Source organism: Catharus ustulatus, chromosome Z (genome assembly GCF_009819885.2).
Source record: "Catharus ustulatus isolate bCatUst1 chromosome Z, bCatUst1.pri.v2, whole genome shotgun sequence".
Taxonomy (NCBI): Eukaryota; Metazoa; Chordata; class Aves; order Passeriformes; family Turdidae; genus Catharus; species Catharus ustulatus.
The window spans coordinates 53,405,103-53,431,883 of NC_046262.2; the positions used below are offsets into that span (position 1 = coordinate 53,405,103).

The 26,781-nt window shown below is 37.5% G+C and overlaps 1 protein-coding gene across 2 annotated transcripts in view; it reads left to right on the forward strand.

The window, feature by feature from the left end:
- PRDM6 (PR/SET domain 6) overlaps positions 1-26,781 on the forward strand; it is a 79,988-nt gene that overhangs the window by 34,822 nt on the left and 18,385 nt on the right. For both annotated transcript variants that reach the window (XM_033085048.1, XM_033085047.1), the window contains exons 4-6: positions 16,847-16,974; positions 20,539-20,663; positions 23,717-24,059. In XM_033085048.1, the coding sequence (XP_032940939.1) occupies positions 16,847-16,974; positions 20,539-20,663; positions 23,717-24,059 (596 nt within the window). The remainder of the gene's footprint in view (positions 1-16,846; positions 16,975-20,538; positions 20,664-23,716; positions 24,060-26,781) is intronic.

A 26,781-nucleotide genomic window follows, 5' to 3' on the forward strand; every position in this document is an offset into this window, starting at 1 on the left:
CTACCACAGTGGCATACTATCATATTCTGTTGGAGGAACCCTCATTTTTTTTGACAGAATGAGTCAGCAGAGGCTAGAATCACAGTGCATTAACCTCTCCTGTCTCCCTCATCCTAAACTCCCAGCTTGGAGAATTTTTAGACAAATTTGAACAGGCTAAGATGACAGTCCTGGGACTGCAGCAGCTCTTTAGGCTGCCTCAGCACAGTGTCTTATCTAAAGCTGACAGTGACTCTGTAATACCAGTGACTCCCTAAAAGTTAAAGTGCTTTTTCATCTTTACCTCTCACCTTTTACTTTGATTTTCAGCAGAAAACATTTCTCTCTTCAGTTTACTGTTGTTAGGTAGAGCGAGTTAAAAATACTAAGCAACCAAGGATTTTGAGTTTAGGAATGTTTTCAGAATAACTATAAAATATTAAATTTACGTTATCCACAATATGTTGGAGGTCAGTTCGCCCTCAAAACATAATGTCTGACAATTGTGCTTTCTTAGTGTGGGTTAGAAAAAGAATATAGTAGACTTAGGAAAACATCATAATTTAAGAAGTGACACATTTCAACAAAGACATAAAACTGTAGGCAGTACAGAAAAGAAGTAAAACCTTAGGAAAGCATTACTTCATTAGGACAAATATTTTATGTCTTTTAAAAGACTCCTTATTAAAAAGGGTGAGCTCTAGGATATTCACGCTTGCGTGAAATCGTAAATCTGTCATTTGAGAACAAGAAGTGCTTCTTTCTGTGGATAAATTGATTTTTATTACAGCTTCATCAAATTGTTTGAAAACAGTTAGTCTGAGGGTATTGCTAAGAATTGGCTCACAACTATTTTTAATATTCTCATCTTATAAATATAGTGGTCAAACCAATTAGGAGAGTCAACCACATACAGTAAGTATACAATCTGTGAGGCATTAAAAAGAAGCTGAACAAGGACTCATTTGCTTACTATCAGTAAGGGGTTCTTGAGGAACCCCTTGCGAAAATATCTGTTTTTTACATTGTTTAGGTACTCTTCCCTTTCTTTAGCCTGTCTTGGCCCCCAAATGCCTGGAGTAATATACATCTGATCTGGATTGCCTGCCTTCCCATATAAACAGCCAGAGATACCAGCTGGCCAAGAAAGGACTCAGATTTTAATCTGCCTGCAGATACATCCAGCGTTCATTTTCTCCAGGAACAGGAGGGAGCTGCAGGAGGTCTGTACCCCACTGGGAAACCAAAGCTTTTCTATCTGGCAGAGGGCAAGGGTGGCAATTCCTGCTTAACTCAGGAAAAGTGTCAAGTCAAACTCCCCATTATTTTTATATTTAAGCAGAGAAAATTTGGGATTATACCTGAAGGAGAAAGATACAGGAAAGGAGTGGAGAAAGATTACACTTTCATCACATTTTCTGGGTCTCTCAATTCCTTTAGCCTTATCTGTGTCTTTTAGATTGCAAGCTTTTAGGTGCCTTGACTGTTTTTATGTGTCTTTAACTGGGATACAAAAGATAACTGGTTACAAATTGTTGGAGTTTCCCAAGGAAACAAATTTTTGTCCCCAGGTGAATGCTCAGGAAATGAAACTCTTTGCAAAAACATGTCAGTTTCATAGAATTTTCTCGTGAATAAAACATGAATAAATATATTTTTAGGGAAAAATAGTTCAAAATTATCTAAATATTAAGTTCTTACATTTTCTATACAGAAAATATATTTCTCAGTTCAAAATTCCTTTTATTTTTAAGGCACTGTAAGCTTGCAATATTTTATATTTTGATTTATAGAATCTTGAAACTTTATATTTTGGTTTATAAAATCTTGAAATAATCCAAATGAAAACAAACAAACAAACAAACAAAAACCCAAAAACCCAACAATAACCAAAAACCCACAAAACCAACCAAAAAAACCCTTGCTCCAAAATATTTTGACTTTGCTACTGCTTTGCAACCATTGTGAGGTTTTGAACAGATCCAGCAAAATAATTTTGCAGGCTGTCTTGGTAAAAAAATACTAATTTCCCCTCTGTTAAATTAAATTAAATTTTGAGGGTGTGGAAAAATCAAAATAGTTGGGTTTTTCAATTGGTTTTTTTTTTTTTTTTAGTTTAGTCTTGAGGAAAAATAAAACTTACTTCACATAAATCATTTTACTATTAAAGTATTCAAGATGGATTATAATTACTGGTTCTATTGGTTTCAAATGTTATCTGCCTTGAATTTATTTGTAAAAAAGTGGTCATTTAAAGACAGTAGATTTACTACTCAAACTACTCAACTATTTCTGAAATAGTCCTGCTTCATCTGTGTTGGCCTGTATAAGCCATCTATACATTTTCACTCATACCTGTTTTGGACAAAAATTTCCCTTCTACAGAAAATAATTTTGGCGCAGAGAGAAGAGTTGAGAAAAGCTGGAAGGATAAAGGTAAGATATATGCTTTTAAAGATGAAAGAGAGTAATGCAGAAAGCAATAGTGAAAGAGACCAACACAAATCTTTGGAATCAGTCCTTCATTTTCACTCTAGTGAGGTATTCTTGGGTGTTTTTCTGACGTCTGATAGATTGAGGGACAGAAAAAGGGAACATGAAGAAACAGCAGCTGATGGAAGACTAGAGGCAAGTAAAGAAAATTTTTGATAACATTGGCTAGCTAAATAAGAGACAGTTAGAATTACCAGTAAGAAAATTCTTAATAATTTTAGAAATAAGGATAGAGAAGGACTATAGGAGTATAAATTATATTTGTATAACAAGGTCACCTCTTTGGAACCAGAGTCATGGAACCAGCATAATGCAGAGCTCCAAATGTGCCATTTGTAGAGTATATATGTGCTGCTTGCAGTTTTAGGAGTGGCAGTGATTGATTAATTCCAGGAACAAGTAAGCATGCCTGCTGTTGAACTGCCAACAGTGTTACAGCCTGTGCTGCTCAGACATCTGCAGTCCCAGCACTGCCTTTGTGAGATACCAGGTAGCTTTTGAGAGCTGCCTGAGGTTCTGCGGAATGCAGCTTGGCTCTCTGCTGGCCTTTTGGAGAGAGGCTAATTCATATTTATTTGTAAACCTACACCATTCTAAAATTTAAAAAACTGTGTCCATAAGTCACTTGTAGTCCAGATTAAGAGCATCTTTACTGCTTATTTCTAGATTAAATCTATCTCTTTCTTGGCATGGATCTAGAAAGTGAATACCTAAAGGGGAAGTGCTTTAGTATTGTTACCATACATGTAATTTTCCAAATTAAGTGTTTCTATTCTCATCCTTTGAGACTCTCAGTCAGGTTTTAATTTTCACAGCATGAAGATATGATGAGTACATGAGCAGTTATTGAGATTTGCTGGTCATAGTCTGAGATTAATTACAGAACACAGGTTTGTAGCAATGACTTTGCCAAAATCCATCAAACACTGATTCTTTTCTGTATCAGCAAATATGGAAATGAAAAGGATTATGGGGAGCTTGAACTGAAGAATACTTGAAACCTGTTGCATTTCATCCACCTCAATGGATAGGCAAAATGCTGTAATGAGGAGTTCACCCTTTATTTACTGTATACACAGTTTCTGACAGTGGTTTTTATAACTCTAAAAATTACACTTAATAAATATGAGAAGATACAGATTTTCTTGATTACATAAACCTAAATATTTATTCAAGATTTCATGAGAAGTTTGTCTAAATTTAAACAGAGCTAGGGCTGCTGAATGGGTGCCATTTTTTTGATGTGGACATGAAACAAGTTTTAGTAATATCCACACTCATTTAACCAGTAAATGTTTTCTACTAGGGCTTTGCTTCGGCGTGGTTTGCCTACTGCAATCAAAATGAAACCGAAGTCGGCTTTTCATAGATCATATTTAAGGGTTTTATCCTTCATTGCATGAAGGATTGCTGGCTTTAATTAAAAATATCAGAAGAGACATGTAAATATTGCTGCTGTAGTTCAGAGAAATGCAGTATTACTTGTATTTTCCCTTTTGGTATTGATGTACATAGAAGTTGGAGACACTAACACATTGTGGATATTGCTGCTGAGAAGGGGAAAGCAAAAAGATAGGCTTGAAACACAGCCTGTGAGATGGCACAACGCCAGTGCACTGAAAAATGGCAAACGTCACATTTAACAGCTGGACACAGAAATATTTCTCTTTAATTTGGAAGGAGAAAATTTTCTTCACAGCAGGGCACTCTCAAAAGAGTACAACATCAAAGAGGGGGGGTCTCCCCAGTCAAACTTCATCTGGCTCCAGTGATGGAGCAAAATGAATGAACTGTCAGGACTTTTTTCCAGTGTGTATGTTTTTGCCAAGTGAAAAGTAAAAGGTTTAGTGGCTTGTTCTGATCACAGACCAAATCCTGATAATGGAAAGCTGATTCCCTAAAGTCTCCCTCTGATCAACTGACAGGCAATGTCTGAAGAAGACCCCATATTGATTGATGGTCCACTTTGTATTGATGGCCCCTGCCACCCTTAGAGATAAGTGAGATATGCCAAATGCTTGACAGCTCTGGAGGGCTCCTGTGATTGTGTCTCAAGCAATGTTCTAATCTAATGTTATAATCCTCACAGAAACAAACACACTTCTAAAGAAACTTAGCATGATACTTACCAACACCAGACCTGCACTCGGGAGAGAAAAAAACCTTTTTCACATTCTCCACTGTGACGTCCACTAGCAGCATCAGCACCGCTCTCCTTTCATTTGCTTCTTGAGCCTGACTTCAGCCCCAAAGAAGCTGAAAACTAGCCATTCCTGTGCTATTTTTCTGACAATCCTATAATTTAATGAATTTGAAGGAATAACAGACTCTAGGAATTTTTTGATATGAAAACATGGCAACACAGTTTGTACAGCCATTACTCATTTGTTTTATGAGGAATCTTAGGCACAGTTTATCATATACTTTATTACTTGACCTTTTAATCATCATCTGGGGAACTTGACATTCCAGACATTCCAAAATATTCCAAACTAAAAATATCTCTGTGCCTCATTATTTAAAACTCACAAAGGAATTAAGTATATTTTTCAAGGTATGTAATTTTTACTGAAATTCTTCATTTATGGTAAGCCTTAATGAGAAGTTTAAAAAAGGTTTGAAAGAATTATCTGTGGCGTCTGTATTGCAGTAGTAAATGGGTGTTCTGCTGTGATAGATGTTCTACACATACTCTGTAAATACAGTCCCTATCCATATTTACTTACAAACTCAGAATGAAGATAAGCAAATGGTGCACAAAAAATGTTATCGAAATCCCTGTTTTCTACAGCCACAGGATCAAGACTTTAAGTACTTGCTGTAAGCCATGTGACAAACTTTTTTGAGGGCTGGAGCTAAACCCAGGCATCTGCAGAGCATTTCAAGTGTCTGAATGGAGGTGTTTAGTGGCATTTTAAATCCTGGAAAGTAAGGCATACAGACAGGGCTGACAAGCAATGATCAGAAGTTAAGAATAACTGCTTGTCTTCTGAAGCAGTCACGGAGCTTTAGTGGAATTCTTGAACCCACCAGAAACACTAGTGGGAACTGAAGTTTACACACCTGAACATAACTCCTATTGCCCTAGTCCAGGAAAAAACATTATCAGTGTATCACAAGCATTACATTAGGCAGCATTACTTTTTTTAGAACAAAGTAATGCCCTTGACATTTCTTGAAGGGGAGGCTACTTGTGGATGGGCTTTCTTTTCAGAGAATATTTTCACGTGTAGTGCATTTCTGCATTAGGATTGGGATTTTTTATGTAGAGATTGGATGGTACCATTTGAGTCACACAGTCCAACCTCCCTGTTCAAGGAGGTTTTCTAAGAGCTTGCTACTCAGGATTGTGTGCAGACAGCTTTTGAATCTCTCCTTAGAAGGAGACTCTGCAACCTCTTGGGCAGCCTGTTCTAATGGTCAGTCACCTGCAAGGTATAGTTTTTCTTCATATTCTTGTAGAACTTCCTGTACATCAGTTTCTGACCGTTGCCTCTTGTCTTTTTGCTTGGCATCACCAAGAAGAGTGACTCCAACCTTTTGACACTCTCCCTGCAGACTCCTTAGAATCTCTATCAGCTCTGTGATTGAGAAGTACCTTTATAATCTAGTTCTTAAAATGCTTAAAGGAACATGGCATTGGAGCTTTTAAAAATCCTAAAGGTAAAGAAAATAATGAGAAGCTCCAAGTGCTGCAAATTGAAACCAAATTAAAATCAATTACAGAATGACAATTGTACCATACGTTCTATGCACCATATGTCAGTATGTCTGAGAACACCTCTAAGAACTGAGTTTAGGATTTGTATGTATAAGATCTGCTACCTCTCTAGAAGTGTGAATTCATGCACAAAACTATGAAAACACTGTCTGGAGCAGAGTATTGAGAAAACACTCAACAGAAATTATAGGAATAAGGGATGAAAAGCTGTGCTAATCTTGGGCAACCAACTGTCTCTTACAAGCAAGATAAGCCCTGAGTCTGAAGAACAGACCCTCCATAATTTTGTTCTTTCTTCGGACAAATTAGAATGATTTTCATATATGAACTTCTTCTGGTCCTGAGTGATTTCTCTGAGACTATAGAGTCACCAGTATGTCACCCTAGGAGTGTATACCTGCTCACTTGTTTCAGCTGCGGTGTCTATCTTGATGCTGAGTGATTAAATCTGCCAAACTCCATCTGGAATATTTGGCTGTGCAAAGGAATAAAAAAATGTGAAACAAACACTTTCAAATTTCACTTTTCAATGTCCAACGGTTTTGAGAACCTCCAAGAAAATGGCCAAAGCTCTGTCATTATCTTGTGAAGGAAGCAGTGCCCTCTTTTCAGAGGCACTGGGAGCAAGAAGGAATCACTGTAACTGTCTTGATTCTCTGTCTCTGAATATAATTTTAGGAGCTTTATTCCTGAGTAAGTTCATGGATTCTTTCCAGTTGAATGAGGATTTTCAGTATTGGAGCCTTATTTGTAACTCCTTCCCTGTCTTTTTTACTAGGATGTGCATTTACCAGTCAACAGGTGTGAGAGTGTTCTTTTTGGGTTATTTCAGCTTTGATAATTTTCCTCTCTGTTTTTAAATCATCTTTTCCTTTTTAGTCTGGTTTCTTTCATGGTCTCTCTGAATAGTAAGCCTTTTTCTCTTGTCCCACATAGCAAAGACTGGAGAAATCCACTTCAGCCTGTTGCCTCCACATGGTCTTCTGCTACCAGGGCTGCACAGGAATGCAATGTAGTGAGCAGGTTGGAAATAACAATGTTAAACAAAAATGTCTCCATTGCAGAATGGCTTATGGCTGGAGCCATTTTTTGTCCTATCACTGGACCTGTCAGGAGAGTGCAAAACACAGGGAAGGCCCTGTGATGTCAGTGGATACTGCAAGAGCACTGGTCCTTTACAGATCTGTTTACATGTGTGTAAACATCCAGCTTCATGCGTGGGGTTTTCTTCTGCTCTGTGTCTTCCTCTCATTGTCCTGGTGTTGAGTAACACTGTGGTGCTACATGAAATTCTTTCCTATTCCAGGACCTCCACAGGCTAATGTCAAAACAAACCACTGAGACTTGACTTAAAAAAAAGTAATTTTATGAAGTCCACATAATCAGCAGGGCATTACTTTCATGACACTTTCTGGAATAAGGCCCCAGTCCTCCAACTGCTTACACAGATGCTTGATTTCACACACGAGTAGTCCCATTGAGATCAATGGGACTACAACATGTGCAGAAGTGTTTGCTGGACTGAGGTCTAAGTGAGAGATGAAGCCTTTCACCTAGCACAGACAGTTCAAACCAATGTTTATAGTTTCATTTGCCATAATCCTTTGAGAAACATTAAAACAAAATAGCTTTTAATATTGTTTGGCACGTATTCTCTTTTATAAAATTTTCTAGATGATGCTTGCTAGATTAAAGAGAAAAACATTAAGTAGATATCACAAGATGTACGCTCCATATCAGATATGGTTAATTTTAGAAAATTGCTTTGAACTGTGTGAACAGTCAAAGAAGACCATTGGCTGTCAGGATATATTTCTGTGCATTTTCACAGAGGGGTTGCTTCCAGTTGGACAAAAATTTTGCTTTGACTTTAACCAGTGAGGTCTCCTGATATTTCCTCCTTGCTCATTTATTTCAGATTTCTATTCTGTTAATTGCTTTGGAAAGCTTGATGATGATTCTAAGTATAAACAAATTGCATGTAATACAAATATTGCAACAAAGAAAAATAATTCTTTGAATGTACTGTTGAATTTTCTACATGGCAAGGGTAAAACACAAGGAGATACCATCAATTATTATTATAGAAACAGAAGCACTTCAAAGCAAGTAACTAGCTATTGACATGGATTTATTTCATATAGATATAAAGACCATAGTAACTGGCTTTCATTTTCTAGATGATAACAAACAAAAGCATCCTTATCTCCTCCTTAGATAGCAAGCTTGAATGTTATCTGAAACATATTTATATTTTTGATTCTGCTATCTGTCCATAAATAACGTGAAGGCATACTTTAACTGGTAAAGCAAATCAATTAGTCTTATCAAGAAACAGTGGAACATATGAGCAGTATTTATAACTAATGTCTTTCTGAAATAATGGCCATGCAATGAACAGGGAACCTGTCCAAGCATTTCCACTTATAACAGAATGAGGTTGATGGCATGTATACTACCGTTGTTGCATACCAGTTGTACATGTATTGTTGATTATTACAGATTCAATAATATTTATTAGGCACCGAAATTGGATTTATCAGAATGTGATGAGTAGTCTTGACTTTATTCTGGCTGTTCACTGTATAGGTAACCTAAAAGATAGCATGTAATTTACAAAACACTTCAATATTTAAGATGTGGTCTTTGCAAAGGATGTGATATAATATAATAATAATCATATTGTCATAAATCAACATAATTTTTTTTTTTAGTTAAACTATATTTGAGAGTTTTCCATGCATTTCAGTTTCTCTCATCAAATTTTTTTTTAGTTAAACTGTATTTGAGAGTTTTCTATGCATTTCAGTTTGTCTCTGAGTTCCACCGTATTTCATTTTTCTTTTATACAGTGAGACTAAAGAGTTCTTAGAAAGTTTGCTGAATACCCTTACTTGACCATCAAGTAAGTGAAAGAAATGAGAAAGAAGTGATGGTTACATGCATGATAGTTTCTACTCATCCTCCTCATTCAGTATGTAACAAGGAGAGTACACATATTTAGAAGGGCTCTCCTGTCCTAAAGCAGATGCCCAGCTCCTAATTTTAAGGCATTTAAAGTCTAAAAACATTCATTCTTTGAACACTTGTTGCTATCAAGATGAACCCAGCTGTATTTTGATTTTCAGCCTAAACTGTGCTCCTTAGATGCAACATTTTCAGCAAATTCTGTTAGTATTCTTCTATCTTTCAGTTCATACAACATCTTCTGAGGGTTTCCAACTTTCTAGATGATGAAGTTCTTTGGCACTGTGCTAATTTCAAAGCCAGTCAGGCATCATTACACTTCACAAAATCCAATCTAAATGAGTAAGTTATCAAGTTGTGCATACAATCCAGTTTGCTTTCAGTTTGACATTATTAGAAGCTCTAACAAATAAATAATGTATACGTGTCTTAATAAACCCTAGAGTTCGTCGACATTTTGCTTAACAATCACTGCCTTAGGCAAGCCAAAGCCATGAATTTTAATGTTCAGTTGTCTGGGTCTCAGGGCTTTTCATGAACAAAGAGGAAAACTAATGTAGCAGGTATTCTGGTTTCCTGGAAGTCTATTTTATACCATCCAACCAAGATGAGGAGCCAGGAGAAACATTCTATAAGCAGCTGGGAGAAGTCTCATGATTGTCTTCCCTTGTTCCTGTGGGAGACTTCAGTTTAGCCAATGTTTGCTGGAAATGGAACGCTGCAAAGGGGAAAAAAATCCAGGATGATTGTGGAGTGTGTGGATGATAACTTCCTGACATAGATGGTAAGGAAGTCAGGTGTGGAACGTGCCATGCTGGACCTGTTGTTTGTGAACAGGGAAGGACTTGTGGGTTATGTGGTGGTCAGAGGCTGTCATGAGCACAGTGATCACAAAATGACTGAGTTTTCAAATCTCAGAGATGTAAGGAGGAAGGTCAGCAGAACTGTCATCTTGGACTTCCAGTGGGCAGACCTTGACCTCTTCAGGGGACTGGCTGACAGGGTGCTTTGGGAGGCAGTCTTAAATGGCAAGGAGTCCACGAACATTGGATGTACCTCAGGAAGGAAATCTTAAAGGAACAGGAGCCAGCTGTCCCCATGTGCCAAAAGATGCATTGGTGGGGAAGAAGATTAACCTGGTCAAACAGAGAACTTTGGCTGTAAGCTAGGGAAAAAAATTTTACGACCTTTAGAAGAAAGGGGCAGGCAGTTCCAGAGACTACAAGGATATCATGAGGTTATGCAGAGAAAAAATTAGAAGGACCAAAGCCCAAGTAGAATTTACCTGCTGTGAAAGAAAATCAAAAAGGTTTCTATAAATTGTGTAGCAGCTTAAGGAGGGTCAAGCAGAATCCCTTTGGTGGATATGTGAGGAAACAATGACGAAAGATGAGGAAAAGGCTGAGGAACTTAATGTCTTCTTTGCCCCAGTCTTTAATTCTTCACTGAATAATCAGTCCTCCCAGCTTAAGACAGGTGTGGGAAGCAGAATGAAACTGATTACAGCTTCCCTGTAATCAAGAGAGAAATGGTAAGAGACCTGCAACTCCATTTGGACATACACAAGTCTCTGGGGTCAAATGGGATTGACACAAGACTTGAGGAACTGAGGGAAGAGCTCACTAAGCTATTTTCAGTCATTTATAAGTGGCCATGGCTCATCAGGGAGATCCCAGTTGACCCAGAGGTCAGCAGATGTAAAGGCCAGCTACAAGAGGGGCAGGAAGAAGGATGCAGGGAACAGCAGGCATGTAAGTGTAGTCTTGTTGCCAAGGAGAAAATAATCTTGAGTGCAATCATGCAGACAACCACGATTGGGCACAGCCATCACAACAAAGGCAGGTCCTGCTTGACCAACCGGGTCTTCTGTGAAAGTGTGACATACTTCATGGATGAGGGAAAGGCTGTGGATATTGTCTGCCAGTGAAGCTTTTGACACCATTTCCCACAGAATTCTGCTAGAAAAACTGGATGCTGATGGCTTGCACTCTTCAAGTAAAAAACTCAAGCTAGCCATGACCAGAATAGATGTGAGTGGTGTTAAATTCAGCTCATGGCCAGTCACAAATGCTGTTTCCCAGGGCTCAGTGTTGGGGACAGCCCTGTTTAAAATCTTTATCTGTGATTTGGATATGGGGATCAAGTGCACCCTCTGTCAGTTTGCAGGTGACACTAATTTATGTAAGAGTGCTGATCTGTTGGAGGGTGGATAGGCTCTGCAGAGGGATCTGGGCAGGCTGGATTGACAGGGTGAGGCCAAGTCTGTGAGGTCCAACAAGGGCAAGTACCAGGTCCTGCTCTTTGGTCACAACAACCCTACATGATAGTATGAGATGGGGACAGAGAGGCTGGAAGGATATCATGGTGGAAAAGGACCTAGAAGTGTGGGTTGACAGCAGATGAGCATGAGCCAGCTGTGCCCAGGTGGCCAAGAAGGCCAAGGGCATCCTGGCCTGTGTCCACAACAGTGTGGCCAGCAGGACCAGGGCAGTGACTGTAGCCCTGTACTGGGCACTGGTGAGGGCACATAAGTCCTGTGTCCAGTTCAGAGCCCCTTACTACCAAACACACATTGAGGTTCTGCAGCACATCCAGAGAAGGGCAGTGGAGCAGGGGAAGAGTCTGGAGCACAAATCCTGTGAGGGAGCTGGGGCTGTTTAGTCTGGAGAAAAAGAGGACTAGGGGGACCTTATTGCTCTGTACAGCTCCCTGAAAGGAAGTCCTAGGAGTGTGCAAGTTGATGTCTTCTCCCAAGTAACAAGCAACAGGAAAAGAGTAAACAGCCTCAAATTGTGCCAGGGGAGGTTTAGCTTGGATATTAGGGAAAAGTTCTTCACCAAGAGGGTTGTCAAGCACTGGAACAAGCTGTTCAGGGAAGTGATTGAGTCACTATCCCTGGTGGTATTCAAAAGAAGTGTAGCTGTGGCACTTAGGGACTTGCTTTAGGAACTTCAACCCTGCTCAGCTTGGCAGTGCTGGGTTAAGGGTCATTGCATTCAATGATTTTAAAAGTCTTTTGCAACCCAAACAATTCTATGGTTCTATAATGGCACACCTTTTATAGCCTATCAGTTTAATAGCCAGGCTTATAACCATTACTCTTTTTGGCATTGTTTTTAACTTCTGTTTAGGACAGGCACTTTCAGAAGATGTTGTAGTGTTTTTACATGAAAAGCAGGGTCTCACAATAGTGAGATTTGCCTAATGTAGAGCTTATTGAGTTCTGATATCCAAGTCAGCAAAGAAGAAACTTTCAGTGTAACTGTGGCCCACAGGTTCATACACTGATACAGGAAGAATAAAGCTTGTATGGATGCTACCCCACCGAGCATATCTGGTTACGACTTTTTCACTGTATTACCAGTAATTTTGGGTACATCTTTGCTATGTTCCCATGGAAGTTAGGAGTAAAACTTCTTTAGAGAGATGACTCATAGTAAGTGATTTGAAAATTTTATTATTCTATGCATGTGACATCAATGAGAATATCAGTGAACAGCAAAATGCAAGAGTCTCTGTAATGGTAAGAATTAATTATTGCATATTTTGTGGTTTTCTTCACATTTCTTTTGATGTCTTGCAACATAAAACAAATATTCTAATAGCTACTTTTACAATATAAATGTACGTGCAAAGAAAAATTTTATTTTCAGGATCACTCTATTCCCTGACTGCCTGAAATGAAAACGAGTAGCCAAATAATTATCTGTTAATACCTTTCTTACCTGACTAAATGTAAAAATAAAATGCAGGAAGAATTTCTAAAGACAAAACCTTTAACAGACCATGGAAAAAGAGCAAGGGAAGGCAACAGATACGGAAGAAAAAGCTTCAACAAACAATTTTAGTCATGCTGTCACTTCTGTGAAATTGTTTTTAAATGCTTCGTAACTTGGCTTTCTCTGCAGCTCTGCTGTTACATTTGAACTTCTTTAATCTAAAATTTTGTGGCATCTATACCAGAAACTGGAGCAACAGTTTTTAGCATTGGAATGAATTTGCCCCATTGATCCAAGTGAGCAATAATGTCTATGTCAGTGCTGAACTAATCGAAGTTCTCAGAAGTCTCTTTAGCACTCCAATTTGTCTTTTAATACTGCTTAAATCTTAGATGGTACATGTTTATGTTGCTTCTGTTATTTATGTTAGTTATGGGTGTTCAGAGAGTTTAAGGCATCACTTATATGTGATGCAGTGTGCTTTAGAAGTTACATTAGTACTGCCATTGTGCATTGCTCTTATCATTGTTATTAAAGTAACAATACCTACATCCTTCAAATAATTATCCTGAACCAATCCAGCAAGTGATACATCCAGTCCTACATATTTAATTTATGTGTGCATGCCATTAGAAGAGGAATCTGACCTCTATTTATGTCTCGATTTTTTAAGAAAGTGCTGTTTGCAAGGAAGATAATAGAAAATACCAAAATGAGAAGACTTGTGTTCTGATGACTATGTTTTGGACTTACCTTCTTGGAAATTGAAGCATTTTTTGTTTTATTCTGCAGTCAAAGGATGAAGTTCATAGAGGAGAAGTATGTATCACATTCTGAGCCTCTTGATTTACAACATAGTAAAATACCTGTAAAGAGTCAAGAACCTGTTAAGAAGTTAATTAGCTATAAGGTAACTGCTAAGGGGGACTATAATGCATGTCAAAGGAGGTGCGTGCATACCTCTTTTATCAGATTCCAGTCTCTTACACAAATATAGTTCATTCCATTACAAAATGAACAAAAAAACACAACAAAAGCAAATCTTTAAAACTCAGCAAAACCAACAGTTATCAAGGTCCAGTAAGAAGCTTAAGTAACACTTCCAAGTGCAATGAAAGCACAAAAAGAAAATAACTAGTAACTAATAACTGCTTAGATCAGTGACTGATGTTAGATACAGAAAAAATAAATGCAGAGTCTGAAGGGACTTGGAGAAATTGTATTCTATTTTGCCAGGAGGATATTGCAATGTGTTAAAAATTATGCCAGTGTAGATAGATGAACTGATCAACTGAGGAAGTGAAAGACTTCCAGTAACATCAGTTCATCACAGGTTTCTGCAGTATTTTCTGTAATAGATACTGTTTAAGGATATATGCATGTGTAATAGAGATGTGAATAAGTATATATATATATCCATAATTTACTGTAGTGTCTGTGTTCACAGCTTGTGCTAGAGGTTTGCTTTTTCTATGTTATGGCAGGTTATAGTTTGCTTCCTCATGAGGGTTTCTTCAGGCAGTTATATCTTCACTGATTTCCTGATTTATATAACTGTAAAATTAACAAGAAATCCTGCGTGATGGTGACATGAAAAATAATAACCATGTCTGAGTTTTGGGTTTTTTTTCCAGATTTTAACCTGTATTATGTAATTTGACAAATAGATTCAACACAGTGTTGTTATTTACCTTCTAAGCCTAGGACTTCTGCCTCCTTATAGATGGGTTTACAATCCTGTAGGAACAGGGCTAAGAATGCTGTTGGATAAATTATGACTATGCAGCAATGTCAGTAATGTTCTCCTAGGAAAGGGAGGCACAATGTCACTTGATCCATCGGTATTTGTGAGAATAAAGTATTTGAAAACACTTATTCTTACAGCACAGTCCTTCCAATTCCAGACCAAGGCCCAGGAGAGATCCAGTCCTATGTTTTCATGACAGATTTTTATTTTTCGTATCAGTTAATGACTGTCTATTTACACAAAGTTCTGGGTAGGATCCTGTGTGCCAAGAGCTGAGTGTCACTACTGATTGTGGCAGACCTCTTTGTCTTTCCTGTTTCATATCATCTGGGGATTAGGAAGATATGAGCGCTTTATTTATGGGAATTGTTTTTACCTCATGTAAAATCATATATTGTTATGTGAATAAGCAGCATGTAAATGGATATAATAAACGCTGCTGAGAATGTTTGCATAGATATTGCCAAAATGGTTTCAGCCAAGTACTGTTAGTCATTAATTTTTCCTTCTCTTATTTTTCACAGGCTGATGTTCTGTAGAGCTTTTCTGATTTCTTCACAGATTTTTATAGCATATTTTACTCACATATTCAACATACATTGAGATATTTGCATAAGAATAGGTCCTTGCTAATAACCAACATGTTACCATTTATAAAAATTAATCCCTGGGATTGGAATATTTGTTTACTTCTGAGAACTCCTTACTTCTCTGACTTTATTCCACTCAGTGCATGTTGAGGTAGCATCTTGCTTATCCAACACAGGAATATTTGTCCAGTTTCCACCTGGTCCTTGTCACAGACACTCAGGAAAAAAGGATAAGGATCACCATAGACACTTGATTTCTGTGTCTCTCATGCTCTTGCAATGGAAATATTCCCCCTGATTACTCACAGTCCCTCCTGGACAAAAGCAAAAGCGAGGCTGGTTCCTAAATTTGAGACTCTCCTTGAGTGAAGGAAAAAACTAGATTTTGATTCCTGCGTATATTTTTGTGTGAGCTGTAGGAAATTCTCTTTTTTAAAAATCATGAGTATTGAATATAGTCACATAATTTCTGAGATTGTTCTCTTGATATTGGAAAGAAGATTCAAGTTAATTAAGCCATGTATACTGGAAACATTCAATTCAATGTAATAAATGTGCTTCCTCTTTAGTTAGTAGAATTAATACTTTCAAGAAGACATCAATAAGAAGACACAATTAAATAATACAATTTCAAAAGGGATAAAATTTTAATTTTTAGGGTACAGATATTAAAGCAAATGGTGTCCATAGAGAAGAAAAAGGCATGAAAATGAGATTTACTTCAGAAGACACCTAATTGTTCAGATGCATTTGAGAACTTTGCCAAAGTAATTGTGTAACAAGTAAAAGTCTTGAGCGATCACATGCTTTTACTAGGATTAAACCTACCTAGATAACATTTTTTTAAGCAGTCAGGAGGGCAGGTATGCATGATATATTTATCTTTTCAGAGATTTCAGAGCCTCCAGAACAACTCTATTATTGACTTCAGAGAGAGCATCCATTTTTGAATAGAAACATAATACTGTCTTTTTTAAAATCACCATAACTGGCTCTCATGTCCTTAGCAGGGATGTCATGTTTAAGAAAACAATGATTCTCTCAGGACTGGTTTCTCATTTTGTACTTCAAAAAATTGTATGTCTCAAGGGAGCTCCTAAAGGCATCATCAACTCCATTTTTCCTTCTACTCTCATTTGTTTTGATATTGTGAATCCTACAACTCCCTAACATATCATGTGAGGTTGCTGAGTATATGCTCTTGCTGTAACTGAGATGTGAAAGAAGGGATTCTTATTTAGGGATTACTACTGCCCCTTGCTCAGATGTCCCAGCCATTTTATTGCACACTTTACATCCAGATTTTCTTGTTTATCTGGCAGTTCATTATTTAAGGACAGCTTGTCAAAATAGGTTAAATATTCTTTGGGAAACAGGGTCACATCTTTGAGACACCACAAATATTTTTAATATGAAAAGATTGGCTTGATAAGAGAAACTTGATAAACTTGCATCCCCTAAAATACTTCTCTGCTTTTTCATGTGTATTTCTGAGAGTATCAGTGTACAGATGACGAACATCATGGCAATAAAGTCCTGGAGAAGCCATGGAGAGACACACCAGTAAAAGCAGTGGAAATGATTGCTGATGATTTGTTCTAACTACCTGACCTTGTGACATCTCCCCCAGATATATGACCAAGATGGGACACTGCAGCACTTTATCGATGGTGGAGAGCCCAGTAAGTCAAGCTGGATGAGGTACATCCGATGCGCGAGGCACTGCGGGGAGCAGAACCTGACGGTGGTTCAGTACAGGTAAAGTCATCTTTGCTTCACCCAACGACAAAAAATGAGAATGTTTTATCAGCCTGTAGCCATCAGGAACACTGCTGCCTTTGCAAAAACAGAGCTTTGGAGGGTGTGCTCGCATGGGACAGCGCTTGCACGGTGAAGCTCCGGGGAGCAAGGGCAGCCCGGTGTCATTTGTGTGGCCACCCCGCCACACAGAGCTCTCTGCACTTCTTCAAACACTCTCATCAGAGGCAAGCCAAGACAAGCAGTTCTCCACCCTTAATGAGTGTGGTAGGGGAGGGGGACAAGTGGCACCCAGAGGCATCCTGAGGGTCAGTCACGAGGCGTGTACACATCTTGAGCCATTTTGTTGAGTACACCTGCTAGAGCTTGTACCTCTTGTGTTGCCGGCTAGAGAAAGTCAAGATGTGAAGAAAAATGTAAAGAAATAATGGTGCATTTTACTTTGTTCTTGCAAATAGATCCAGAAAACCCAGACAACACATCACATAAATACATGATCTCAGCTGTAAACAAACCTTTTGCCTTAGAATCAGAAGCGACTGCTTGGCCTTATTAAATGTGGTAGGAAGCACATCAAAGAATGCCCCAGGCTTGCCAGTTGCAGTGAGCAATGATTTTTGCTGGTTGCTTTAGAGAGCAGAGTTCCTTTCATTTAGGAAAAAATCTTAAACTTCTTTAAACTACCTTTAAAATTAAAAATAAAGCATACAAAAGCAAGCTAAAATGAAATATATAAAGTTTGATTAACCCATAGGGATCCAATTTAACAATGGTAAAATTGTTCAATTGGATTTCAACTTTTTTATTCTCTGGCCAGTTGACTAAACAATGCTGCAGTTAAAAAATAACAGTCTTATTTATACATTACAAATCTTTTATTATATACTTAAATATCTGCTATCTATAGCTAAAATGCCATAGGATTTTAAATAAACGCACTGGATAATGAATAAAGATTGTTATGATGAAAGAGTATTTTTGTAGGTATCTTGTGGACTATTGCTGTATGTGCTGATGTGTACTTGCACGTATATATATATAAAAGAAAAAAATATGTGTACATATATATATAGATGACAAAACTAAATGAAAAGTGAACATGAGAAAGTCATTACACATCTGTCAATATTAAGTGGATTTTACAACTCTCCTTTCATGATGGAGTTTTTACTTAGAGTTCCCTCTGTTGATCTGTTTTCGATTACTTCAGATCTTTATAAAATGAACTACAAAAACACAATTTAAAAAACTGGCATCCATCACCAGTGACTGCATCCAAGTGTAAGAAAATAGAAAAGTTGGACACTGAAAAACCAGCCTAATTTTTATTGTACATGGACGTCCTCCTCACAGAAAGTCAGCTGGTTTAAATTCATTCTGTTATGATTTGTAATATCTAAATGGAATTTTCTTCAAAGTGCTCTTGATTGATTGACCCTTAGCTGAACGTTTTGTTTTTATTTTGAGGCTGACAATAATGTTTGTTGGCATGTGTTCTGCTTCAACTGCGTTGGGACGCCATGAAGCTATCTTTATGAGTCATCCAACCACAATACTAAATACATGTCAGCAAAGGAAATATTATCCGAAAAGGGAAAAATCCCTTTGATGTACTTCAGCATGCAGAGATTTCTGCGAGTTTTGGAAGCTCTGCACACTTGTAAGGGACGGTGTACACTTACACATTTTTTTGCCTGCCTACTCCAAGCCCCACAGACCACCCATTGCTCAAAAACAGTTCTGCTCTTTCAGCGGCAAAGTGTGTCATTTGGTTTTAGCACATTCATTTACTGGGCTGCTGTGTTTATGTTAAGGGAAGCCAAACTGAGAGATGAAATGTTACAAGGGTGAAGTACAAAGTAGACTCAATTTTTCTCGAGTTAAGAGATGCCGGTAATTTATAGCGTGGCTCCGATTTTCATTTTTATGTAACGGTGGAAAGAATTAACTAAATGCCAAGCTCTGGGAAGAAAGAGAGACAGAGAAGAAGAGGAGGAGAAGCAGGAGGAGGGAAGATGAAGGGAAGACACAAAGGGGAGAGTTTTTGTCAGATATTCATAGAAGGCTAAGAAAACCGTTCTGCTTAGCTAGCAGTGCCCTCCTGAGACAGGGTGGCAGTAAGCGAGGAAAATAACAAGATAAATGAAATTTTTGCAGCTGCTAGTAAAATATTGAGAATCTGCACTTTTTTATTGATCTTTATGATCCTGTTGCCAAGAGCCACTTTGCGGTGACAAAATATGTTGACAAGTGCATATCTCACTGCCATGAAAAATGTGGTAGAAGATTCTCCTTATGTCTGCAGTGTTATACAAGGAACAAATTGCATTGCTACAGCCAATTCTTTACAGAAAGTCTAAATTTAAGGCCTACCAACCCTAAACACTTTTATCTTTAACTTCAGAATAATGTTTGTAGCAATTCTTCACTCAGAAAACTGGTCGAGGCCTAACTTTTTTTTTTTTCTTTTTGTCTATAGATGTTTTTCTGCCTTACACAAGCTGTTGTAAAAAATAGTCATTTCTTGGTACTTTGACTGTATCACTTTGGTATGTAATCCTTCAGAAAGAGTGGACTGTTCTTCTTGTATATATTGAATTTCTATCCATCTCACAGGAGTGTGTTTTACTCTTCCATGTGAAGCGTAAGGGAAAAGAGCCACTGCAAACTGATAACATTTGTCTTTTATCCTGTGCCTGATTCTAATCTTGCACAGTTTTTGCTGCCATGTAAATGTCTTAACTGCAGAAGTCTCACTCTGAAGCTATTTACATCAGGATAAGGCTCTTGTTTTTATGCTAAAGACATTAGGATTTTTCCCTTTCCCCACCCTCAGTTCCCACTTCAGTGGTCTAGAAATACCCAGTCTTCTCTCACAAGAACAATGAGAAATGACACTTATGGTAACACTGATTTATGCATACTAAATCATTAGGGCTGGCCTCATGTTCTGTATAGAGGAAGACTTTAGCACTGCATGATCCAATTAACCCAAATTTTTTATTTTCCCTAAGTCAAAGCCTGTTTTTCTCAACAACCCAAGATCTCTCTTTTGATGATATATTAGTGCCATGAAAGGTCACTTCACACAACTTCAAAGGTCTTGCTAAATGAACTTATTCACATAAAAGAGCTGTTGTCTATTTACGCTAAAATATGTTAACTTCAGCTTAGATGGCAAATACAAAGCTGTTTAAATGGCTGCACTTGCTGATCTGTGTACACCTCTCAGATGGTTACACTGTCTAAGCAAAATGTGCCATTCTAAAATCTCCCAGAAACAGACACTGCAAGAAAATACCTGTGTTTTTATAATATCTTGGTACTTCTAAAACCTTAACTTTTAATATATGCTGGATACAACTTGTCTGTAGTGTTGTTAGCCTGCGCTACAGGAGCAAAGTCCTTCTCAACAGATTTGGTTTTAAAACAATCAGTAAGTTATTCATTTAGTTATCTTCAGAAATGAGTCCAAAACAATGAATTTCTACTGTAATATGATGTGCTATAAGACGAGAATGCTCTTTTCCTAAATCATGCAATGTTTTCTTTTCTCTTGATTAGGTCAAACATATTCTACCGGGCTTGTATAGATATCCCCAGGGGCACTGAGCTGTTAGTGTGGTACAATGACAGCTACACATCTTTCTTTGGAATCCCTCTCCAGTGCATTGCACAAGATGAAAATTGTAAGTTCTTCCTTTCATTTCTATCTGTGTAAGCCATAATTCCTTTTTCATGCCTAATCAGATATATCATAGAGTATTTTAGGAGGGGGCTCTGTGCCTGGAACTTCAACATCAGTCTAGATGAAGCCTTGAGCAACCTGCTCTGGTGGTGTCCCTGTCCATGGTAGGGGTGTTGGAACTAGATGTTTTTTAGGGCCCCTTCCACTAAAACCATAAGTGATTAATTAATCTATTGTAAACAAGTTTGGTATGTTCCTCTCATTGTTACCAGACCTATTACAGAACACAGTCTTACCAAAACAGCAATGCATTGTAAGCCCACAGGGCTTCTGTTGGTGATTTCTTTTTCTATTACCTCTGAGTATGTTGAGAAAAGCTTTGGCTGGCTGATTTAAGTGGTTAGATCCGAGTGTAAGTACCCTGAAATGACAATAAATCTCTATTCCATCCTGACCATCCCCATTTTCATCCATCCTTTTACCTGTTCTCAACATTTTATTTCTAGTTTGCTAGGGATCCCCACAAAATCATGCATGGTTGTTTATAATACAGGCAAAATCTAGTGCTGGATACCTTTGTCTGTAATAGAAATGGATGGTCCAGGCATATCCTTCCACTTTACTGTTTTACTGCTTGCTTTTACTACAAGTGTGACATTTGTTAGAGCTTGTATTTTGGCAACTATATCTATCTATGTAGTGGAAGAAAACAATAATGGACCCCTTGTCTTTGGTCTAAAGCAACCCTGTGACTGCCCACACTTAATAAATTACCTGAACTGGATACTCAAATGGGATGAACTGCTAGGAGGAACTAGTGTCTGGTAGCAACTTCAATACTGAATTGTGCAGCAATTAAACAGCAAGATAGCAGGGATAAAACTGTCTAAAATAAACATCCTTTCCCATCTTGAGTTTTCAAGTCTGTTAGGCTTGAGAAAATTTTAAAAGAAATTTAGTTATTGACAGAAATATTTGCTGATGAAAGGTATGCTCTGCAGTGTACAATATAGAAGTATTATTTTTTTTCTTTCAGGAACCAAAGACTACAAAAAATTTATTTGAAAATAAAAGCATTATGGCTAAAATCTGTAAATATTGTCTCTTGCTATTTTTCTGTGAGACAAACCAGAGCTTCATCCACAGAGACACTGACATGAGTAGATGAAATTAATCTCTGACCATGAAACCAGCTGCAGACCGGCATAGGACTTAAGTCCCACTTAAACTCCTAGAATGCACCTTCTGCTTATCTTCTGCACAGGGGTATTGTCAACAGCACAAGTTCTGCCTGTATTCCTTAGGTCTTCAGTAGCCTGATCTCTTTGCTTCTCTGGACTTTTATGAGTACAGTTTAAAGAAAAAAAAAAGGAAAAAGTCATCTCCTTGTTCTGACTATATTGAGGCAAAATGATAGTATCCAAATTATACTGGTGCTGAAGAGACATAGAAAATGTATTCTGTGTCTGGAAACTTGTGATAGTTTCATGGATGTAACTCTATTTAGAAATTAGGTTCTCAGGTACTACAAAAAAGAATAGGTTAGGAAAGTTCTCAACTGACAGAAATTAAACACCTTGTAATAATATAATATTGGAATTGCTATGATAGATTATAGATATTAGAACATAACTCTAAAGCAACTGGAAGGATTTAAAACATTACCAAATGTTAATCTGTGGGTTTGATTAGGTTGGTTTTTTAATTATTTTTTGTTTTTGTAGGGGTTTTTTTGTTATTGTTTTGGGGTTTTTTTGAAAATAAAATAATGTTGGCTGATTCCAGCTTACAACTGAAATTTTTCAAGTTTGCTTGTAGAAATCTATCATCATGGCTTACCAAAACAGAGCTGTAGTTTCTAATAATCAGTTTAATACATGTTATGTATCTATTGGCAGATATAAACAGTTTGTGACAGTAACTAAATTGGTTATAGACTTGTATGTATATAACATATTTAAGTAAAAACTTTGCAATAAAATATTAGCTCATGTGCCAAAATTAGAAAGCATTAGAAGTTACTTGGTCCAGGTGGCCTAAATTATGCTTATTTTTGCATTGTGGTGCAAGCTTTTGTTAACTGACTATTTTTCCACAGGACCCTTGCCTCATTCACTGTATGATCTACATGGTTCTCAAGGTGTGAGGCAGCTGTTCAATTTCTTCAGCTTTCTTGACCTCCTGCCTGTCTTATCACAAAACATTCAAATTCAGCACTAAATCACTTCTTTGTGAAAAGCATATTGCATTTGTTGCTGAAATATCTGAGTGCCTCATAAGCCAGAGTTAATTGATGATTACGGGACCTTAAAACATGCTTATGCCTGTTTTCTAGGTGGGAAACTGATGCACCAAGGTCTCTCAGCCTGCATTTTGTAGTGTTTCATGGTGACCTCCCTGCCATTAACCTCAGGCATAAGATACATGATGAAGTCCCTGGCTTCTTCCTGCATTGGCAGTGTGACAATTTGTGAGATGTAATAATAAAATGTCCTTAGAATCCATCCTTTCACAGGATAAGAGAACTATTGCTGCAGTAGATATTTAAGCCCTCTTGTATCTCAAGGAGTGTCCCAGCAGGGATTTTTTTCTCCATGCTTTCAAAATCCATGCTTGCCTGTGATATAGCAGTCAGACGTGCTGACTGCAACATGTAGAGTCAGGGTATCACAAGTGGTACAGCTTTTTCTTTCAGGTGACAGTCCCATAGTGTAGTAAATATATATCACAATCAGGCTTCTCTGGGTCCTTTCAGTCTCAGACACTCCCTTGTATGAATTTTCATTTCTGTATCACAGAATCAGCATCATCCATTCAGATCACTGTGTCATTCAAGCCCTTCTTTTATTTTTTTATCCTTTTGTTTCTTTTTTTTTCTTCTTCTTGTTTTCTTGTTTTCTTTTCATTTTTTTCTTGGTACATTGTTAAAATAAAATTGTTTCATGGTAGTGTTAAGAAAATAGATGTTGACTCTTTTTTTGGTGTCTCCCAAAATTGTATTAGTTTTAAAAAGGCACACAAAGGATCTTATTTACTTTTTTTGTTTTCTCCCAGTGAATGTCCCTTCGACTGTAATGGAGGCCATGTCCAGACAAGACACACTGCAGCCATTTAATAAAAGTAGCAAACTATCCCCTGCCACTCCACAGCGATCCGTAGTATTTCCACAGACTCCGTGTAGCAGAAATTTCTCTCTTCTGGATAAGTCTGGGTCCATCGAGTCAGGATTTAACCAGATCAGTGTCAAAAACCAACGAGTTCTTGCAAGCCCGACTTCAACAAGCCAACTAAATTCTGAGTTCAGTGACTGGCATCTTTGGAAATGTGGGCAATGCTTTAAGACTTTCACCCAGCGGATCCTCTTACAGATGCATGTGTGTACGCAGAACCCCGACAGGTAAAGCCCAGGCTCTCTTTATTTCTGTATCTACTGATATCCAGATCCACTGCTTTCTTCTTTTATCAAACTGTTATCATTTTCAAAACCAAACCATTATTATGAGGAGCCTGTGTGACATAATTCATCTGCAGCTGCATGAAGTAAGCTGATAAAAACTATTGCTTGCCTTCACTATTTGTAAAAACATTCAGTGCCTAAATGTGCAGATAAAAGGAAATAGCTAAGGATATAATCTTGTTTTTAGAATGGTTTGGTACATCTGATGGAGGCAACAAAATAGAATGAAAATTTATGAATATCATAGATGGAAAAAATGAGGTCAAGATAATTAAAAGTCTCTCTGTCTTCCAAAGATAATCTAACTTGCTGCTCAGTGGTTGTCACAGTCATTTCAGGGTTCACCTATAGTGTGCAATGCGTATGAACTTAATTAAGTACTAAGAGGTAATGAATTGGAATTTTTTGCTTAGTACTATTTTTCTTCATAGCATGCAAACCCATAAATCGTACAAAGCTGTCAAAAGGAAATACCTACTCCACCAGTGATGTGGAGGAAAACAGATGCCACTTATTCAATAAACTAATATCCACACAGAAGAAAAATGTTGACTAGATACCTCAGAGTCAAAGTTGGTTTGAAAGTTTGTCAATACAGAATTTTATGGCTGTGAACTGAGGATGAAATTTAGCTGAACAAGTGAATTAAAATTTCAGGTACTCTGACCAGTGGCACAGTAAATATAATGGAACCATTATTTATGAATCAAAGCTGGTTTATTTGACAATTTTGATAGCTGGCAGGACAAAAGACAAAAATCAAATTAATTCAATAAAAAAGGCTACCCATGTTTTGTCTCTTCTTCAGCTGCAAAAGTTTGAGCAGAACAGCTGAATCCCTGGAAGGTTGTTCTAAATGCAGCATTTAATTGTGAATTACAGTTAACAAAACACTACCAAAAAATAGCAAAGAGTGAATCTGTGCATGTGTTTGTGTGCATGTCCACGTCTCCTTGTGTACTTTTTGTACTATCTACATGTACACATATGCTTGCGTGATTCTACGGGTATGGAGAGAATAAGACCATTTTTCCAGAAGAAATGTCAAGCATGTAAGGGACTAATTAGGTTACAAGCTAATATTCATAAAAAATTAAAGAATTGATAATGTTGTGAATGCAAACAACCCCTTTGAACGCTTTTCTGGATTTTATACTTGCCTCAGCAGAAAAAAAAAGCCTTGCCAAGGAAGCTGTAGGACGATACTGGTAATTTAATAGAATATTGGTCCTGAAAGGTCCCCTCTCCTACATATCATGGAGTTTTAGGTTTACAGTATTAAAACATCCTAAGCATACTGTAAAACATAAAATGGTCTATCTATCTGGAACAGTCTAGAGACTGGAAAAGACATGTTGTGATGCCCTCCACACACTTTTTCAGTGGTTCATCCAATCAGGTGTGACACCTTGATTCCATGCTTTACTTGAAACTGTGTCTTCCTTTATGAAGAAGCAAGTTGCAGATAATAGTTAATTCAAGAAGAGTCTTTCTTAATGGCACTATTCTTCACTCTAAGTGATACCTAAATATTTATTTTGTCGGAGAAAGAAAATGAGTATAAGTCTGTCTTACCATTATATCTTTCATCTTGGAGGTGAGAGATTAATTTTTTTTTATTAATGTTTTTTCTTTTAATTTATTCCCTCCTAAGCAGCTTGTGCCAAATACTCACTGGATTTCTGATCTTCACTCTTAAAAATGAACATTCTCATTAGTAGGGTGCTGATTCATGGTGTCTTACCTCTCAGTTCCTCCTGTGCCTATCCAGCCAGCAGCTTCCTCAGTAAAGTCTGGAACATTGTCAGCTCAAAATACCCTGGGGCATAGTAGGAAATCATCTTGCTATGATTAAGGTCATTGCTATTCATTCCATGTTTGAAATTACCATAAATAACAGGTACTGGCCTAGGATCTGGGTTCTCATATCCCTGCTTAGAAACCATTACAGTTTCAGCTTACATCACAGAAAACTTTTTGTCTTGTAACAGGTACCAGTTATTTAGTGAGACAGTGTCTAGAAAAAGTGGCCTTTGGTTTCTTAAACTATTGCATTTTTCTAGAAGAAAAATTTTTATAGTGTTGTACAAAATTTCCAGGAGACATGAAAGCAAGGTACGATTTGTGAAAGAATATCTGCTTGCCAGCCCAAAGTACTGGATGCAACTCCCTGGTTTTTATTTTCTCAGTGATATCTGCAGCACCGTTCCAGCTGATAAAAAACTCTGCATTTATTGTCAGCAATTTGTGAGCGCACCAGTCACTGCAACTTTGATGTGACTGAAGCAGCAGAGCTGTTCCTGTTGTCTCTAGGAAATAGACTTTAGTCTATCTGTCTTGGCTTGGTACTTGTATTGCAGCAATGCTGTGCAGGGAAAACACCTTTGAATCTGTGCAGGAGTCCAATTCACAGTCTGAAATTGGAGAAAAACAGACTACTTGAAGCTTGAGAAAACCAACAAAGATAATACAACAACTAAGATTAAGAAAACATCTAAATGAGAGCAGACATAAAACAGGCCACAGTATACATAATTTCATGAAACAGTAAGAAATAAATGACCCTATTTAAAAGGCAGATCACTTAATAAATAAAAATAATTTTAAAATATTATGAATCCCAAATTGGAAAAATTCTTAAAATGATCTGCTGTGCTTTTTG